The sequence below is a fragment of the Gossypium hirsutum genome, chromosome D10, assembly GCF_007990345.1.
Source record: "Gossypium hirsutum isolate 1008001.06 chromosome D10, Gossypium_hirsutum_v2.1, whole genome shotgun sequence".
Lineage (NCBI taxonomy): Eukaryota > Viridiplantae > Streptophyta > Magnoliopsida > Malvales > Malvaceae > Gossypium > Gossypium hirsutum.
The window spans coordinates 9,159,359-9,164,974 of record NC_053446.1 but is presented as its reverse complement, the minus strand read 5'-3'; the positions used below and the strand labels follow the sequence as shown (position 1 = coordinate 9,164,974).

The 5,616-nt window shown below is 34.3% G+C and overlaps 1 protein-coding gene across 2 annotated transcripts; it reads left to right on the top strand.

Annotated features, from left to right (window-relative positions):
* The first annotated feature begins 2,090 nt into the window (after positions 1-2,090).
* On the top strand, positions 2,091-5,616 carry LOC107914158 (G-type lectin S-receptor-like serine/threonine-protein kinase SD2-5). 2 transcript variants are annotated; one of them, XM_041103054.1, is made up of 3 exons: positions 2,103-2,392; positions 2,819-3,223; positions 3,307-5,616. In XM_041103054.1, exons 2-3 carry the CDS (start codon positions 3,131-3,133, stop codon positions 5,257-5,259), a joined length of 2,046 nt encoding a protein of 681 aa, XP_040958988.1. In that variant the 5' UTR covers positions 2,103-2,392; positions 2,819-3,130; the 3' UTR covers positions 5,260-5,616. The 2 variants fall into 2 exon arrangements, with proteins under 2 accessions (XP_016698441.2, XP_040958988.1); XM_016842952.2 differs by having other exon boundaries at positions 2,091-2,392; positions 2,819-5,616.

Below are 5,616 nucleotides of genomic sequence, written 5' to 3'. Positions count from 1 at the left end.
ATCCCCCCGAACATGCGAGTAGTGTATAGAAATCTTGCATCTTGCAAGTATCCATAAATGACATCTGATGCACATTCGATTAAATTGTTTATGTACATGTCCGAAATTCGATCTTTGATCTGAGTATATAAACATAAAAAATTAATAATGTTGACAGCATAGTAATTAATTATTTAAAATTAAATAATTTAATAATATTTTCTTACCATTTGTATTGAACGTCGAAGATATGTTTGTCATCCAAACGAATAATTTGTTTTGTCATTTTAAAAATTATAAGGAATAAAATAAAATCGAAAAGAATAAGATTCAGAGAAATATTTAAAAATATAATTGAGAATTGAGAACTGAGAATTAAGTACTGAGTTGAAAAGAATGAAGTTTGAAGGGGTTTATATAGGAAAAATTACGGCTATTGGAGCCCTTGTAGCCATTGGAAAAGTTACCGTTGAAAAGAAAATACATCTTACAAGGCACGTTTTCACTTTCACTGATGTGGCAGTAAAAACGCATCTTATAGGACTCATTTTTATTCTCTCGCGTCCTACAAGGCGCATTTTCACTGCCACATCAGTGAAAAGTGGCAGTAAAAACGCGTCCTGTAGGATGCATTTTTCTCTCTCTTAAAAATAGATCGATAATTTTAAAAATTTTCGACATAATATCTCAAAAAAAAAATTAACATATACATATAAATTAGCCATTTTGTCATGGTTTATTACTTATATTTTATATCATTATTTCCCATGCATTCATATATTATATGTCACACTTCATAATTGTTACAAAATTTTTAACATTAATGTCTCGTTAGATTACTTGTGTAATAATATGAGGAAAAAACTTATTTATTATATATGTATTACAGTAATTTGACATAAAATAATAAATAGTTAGTACAATTTTAAAATTGAAATTAAAAAAATGAGTAAAATCTCTTGTAAAAAATAACAAACAAGTCTTCTTCAAAATAAGGGAAAATTTTTTAATTTATTTGCTAAAAAAAGTAATAAGATTTGCTAAATATTAAAATATACATAAATAATAATACTTCAACCAAACATAGTATAATTGTTTTAAAACTATTACATAGTTCTTTTCTTTTTTAAAGCACTTTTTAATATCCGTATATTTTAATTATGTGTTTTATTTTTAAAATGTAAAATATTTTTATATATATTGTTTAAGATGGAACTAAATTTCTCAAACTTCTAATAAATTAAATTGGAACAACATTATGCTTTGAAAATCAAGAATAATATCAATTACGTTAATACGCAGATAACAAATAATTTTATTTTCAATATATGTGATTATTAAAGGGAGTTGAGTTTTGGACCCTCAATAGAAGGTATTATCTCACTCGGGGTTTTGGACCTCACTTGGAGAGCGCTTCGGTTGATAGTTGATATAGATACGATTTGCAAGCTCATTGAAGAGGTATCAGTATAGTTATGAAAAGTGCACTTGGTTGGTATCGGGTATGCTAAGGTAAGGCATATGAGACATTGATTGATGGTTCAATACTCGCATACGCACTTTCTATAATTAATTTCTAACAATACTAACACATTTCATGCAAGTTTACAGTTCGTATCTACACCAATCATCAACCGATACACTTTCCAGAATAGAAAATAAAACCTCTGAATAAGACAATACCTTACGTTGAAAGTTGGAGTCCGTAAATCATATATCATTTTATTAGCTGCATTCATAAAATCAAAGACTGCACTCATCAAATCAAATATATCTTTTTCGTAAAAAAATAATTTTATTAGTAGCGTAAGAAAGTAGAGCTAGAAATGTTTCAAAACAAATAATAAATACAAAAGTTAATAGTAGATTAATTCAATTAATGAAATTTAGAAAATATAAAATATAAAATTAATCAAATTATTTATATAACTATTTTAAATTAACTTTAAATTACTTTAAAAAATTACTTGCATTTTTTATCAACAAGAAATTTATTTCCTAAATGTTTTAAAAAAGGGGTATTCACTATTGACTGTATTTCTACATGGTGTAAAACATACAACAACCGGAAGCAATTAGAAAACAGTACTAAAAACCCATATTCCACATAATACATTTAAAGGAGTAAAAGAGATAAACAGGAAGGAAACATGGTTGGTATTCATTTTCCACAAAAAAAAAAAAAGATTTTAGCTTTAATTTCCAGCTTGCTTCAAGCTTATGCTTTTTCAAGTCAAGAAAGGGAAAGACAGGTGCCCAACATTGCCTTACCTGCTTCAGCTGCTTCTTTGACTGAACCAAAACAAGGGTCATTAATGTCTCTTTCTCCTGCTCTGGCTCATCTTTCTTTACCCTCTTCACCAACCATCAAAGCTTATTTGAAAGCTCTTCTTATGGATATCTAACCCTGTTTGTAAGTTATAATTTTGCACAGTGAAAACCCCATCATTTGACAACTTAATATGCTCTTTACATTTCCATTTTATTTCCAGAATGGTTGTATAATTTGCACAGTGAAATAAATCAAGCTTGTAGTTGGACACTCCTTTGGTATTTAGACTGTTTAGCTTGCTTTCTCTTCAAACTTTCTTGTATTTGTTTTCAGAATTGAAGACTTAATGCAACTTGGCAGAAAAACTGTTTTCTCACTGTTACAATTCTATCTTGTGGGATATATAGCCAAAAACCTAAAGAATCTTTTTTTCTTCCCTTTTTTGGTTAGTTTTTGGTAGATTTTTTCCTTTAGCTCTAACCAGTCTTTCTTGTAGCTTGAGCAAAAGCTTCAACTTTTTAGAATCTTAGCCTGATCAACTTGGCGCTGATCAACTTGTATTTACAGGAATTATGGGTTTGTTCAAAGTTAGAACCTTGTGTTTCGGTCTACTTTTGGCCTTCAAAATCTGTATTGCTGCGGATCAACTTGTTGGCCGGTTATATCCAGGATTCCAAGCATCTCAGATGCAATGGGTGGAACATGATGGCAAGTTCCTCTTATCCAAAAATAAAATATTTGGTTTTGGCTTCTATACTGCCTTGGATGCTCAAAGTTTTGTCTTGGTTATCATTCATCTTCAAGCTTCCCAAGTTGTTTGGACTGCTAATAGAGGAGGCTTGTTGGTAGAAAATTCTGATAAGTTTGTATTTGATAGCAATGGAAATGTATACTTGGAAAGAGGAGATAGGTTTGCTTGGGCCACAAACACTACCGGAGAAAGGGCGACATCTCTGGAATTGCTGGATTCAGGTAACTTGGTACTTCTTGGGGACAATGGAAGAACTCTTTGGCAGAGTTTTAGCCATCCCACTGATACCCTTTTATCTGGCCAGGATTTTGTGGAAGGAATGAGACTCAAAAGTTTTCCCAGAAGGAAAAAGAGTGATTATCTTGAATTTGAGTCTGGGGATTTGGTCTTATACACAGGGTTTCAGATTCCGCAAACTTATTGGTCTTTGTCACACGAAATCAAGACAACCGGTAAGAATTTTACTGGCACAGTTTATTCTGCAATTTTAGGATTCAACTCATGGAACTTTTATGATCACAATAAAGTGTTGATATGGCAGTTCAACTTCTCTCAGAATTCTGATATGAATGTCACATGGGCTGCCAAATTAGGATCAGATGGAGCAATTGTGTTCTATAATCTTCACCAGGGAAGAAGACCAATTGCTGAGGCAAAAAAGATACCCCAAAACCCCTGCAACATTCCCGAGACTTGTCCCCCATTTATGGTGTGCTATTTTGACACTGTGTGTCAATGTCCTAAACAACTTGCGCAAACCGATTGCAGTCCACCAATAACCTCCACCTGTAATTCAGCAGAGCTACTCTATGTTGGTGAGATGCTCGATTATTCTGTGCTTGAGTTTGTCAAACCCTATATGAACGCCGACATAAATGCTTGCAAGAAAGCTTGCATGGGAACCTGCTCTTGTTCTGCATTATTCTTTGAAAACAGCACAGGGAATTGCTTTTTGTTTGATCAAATTGGAGGTCTGAAGCGTGCTGAGGTGGGTTCTAGTGGTTTTGTTTCATTTTTGAAGGTATCAAGGAATGAAAGTGGCTGGCAAAATCATGCTAAAGGAAGCACAAATGAAGCTAAGCATATTATATTTCTTGTGATAATAGTAACAGCAACGATTCTGGTTGTTGCTGGTCTACTTTATGTAGGATTCTATTATTACCGGAGACAGAAGAGATTGCTTGAATATCCTACAGAAATCTCGGAGGGCGATACTTTCCTGGACGGTTTTTCAGGGATGCCTGTTCGTTACACTTATCGTGAACTTTGTAAGGCAACTAAAAACTTCTCTATAAAGGTTGGCCAAGGAGGATTTGGCTCAGTCTACCAAGGTGAGATGCCAGATGGCACCCAATTGGCTGTTAAAAAATTGGAGAGCATAGGACAAGGAAAGAAGGAGTTCAGAGCTGAAGTTAGAATCATTGGAAGTATCCATCATGTGCACCTGGTCAAGCTCAAAGGTTTCTGCTCTGAGGGTGTTCATCGGCTTCTTGTCTACGAGTTCATGGGCAAAAGATCTCTAGATAAATGGATATTCAAGAACAAAGAAGAAAGTAGCATTTTGGATTGGAATACAAGATTCAATATTGCAACGGGTACAGCAAAGGGATTGGCTTATCTTCACGAGGAATGTGAATTCAAGATTGTGCACTGTGACATAAAACCTGAAAATGTTCTTCTTGATGATAATTTCAATGCCAAAGTTTCAGATTTTGGCTTGGCTAAGCTTATGAGCCGTGAAGAAAGCCTGGTATACACAACCCTGAGAGGTACAAGGGGATACCTTGCACCAGAATGGATTACCAACAACCCTATATCAGAGAAAAGTGATGTATACAGCTATGGTATTGTCTTGCTTGAGATAATTGGGGGTAGGAAGAGTTATGATCCGGGAGAAATACCTGAGAAAGCTCATTTACCTTCTTTTGCCTTCAAGATGTTGGAAGAAGGAAATCTGAAAGAAATCCTTGATCCTAAGCTAGTCATTGATGAAAATGATGAAAGCATTGTTTCTGCTATAAAAGTAGCACTTTGGTGCATACAAGAAGAAATGCGTTTAAGACCACCAATGACTAAAGTGGTTCAGATGCTTGAAGGTCTGTGTGATGTACCTCAGCCCCCAATGTCTTTGGGCCCAGGTGCTAGGGCTTACTCAGGCTTCCTTAAATGGAGCGGTAACGAGGGTACATCATCAGGACTAACAGAGTACAATAGTGATGCATCGTTGTCTGACATTAGACTATCAGGTCCAAGGTGATTCAAGCCATTTGTTTTAGTTGGATAATGGGATATGTATCTACAAAGTACAAAGATTTGTAAGCGTAAATTTATGCAGTATGCATGGTTTATATGATTTCATTTATGGTGTAAAAGTTCTCACCAGTATGTCCAGGTTTCTATGATTTTTGGCTCCAGTTCATCAATTAGTGGACTTTAAAAGGCACATTTTTGTAGTTAAAGCTAGTCATTGGTTGTGTGTTCGTCTTTATAACCTTGTTTACATTAAGTAAAGATCCAGCCAACTGGTGAGATACGCGTAAAGATTGAATGGGGCATCCAGGTGTAGTACAGGAAAATGAAATATTTAGGGTATGAAAAGCCTATGATTCAGTTC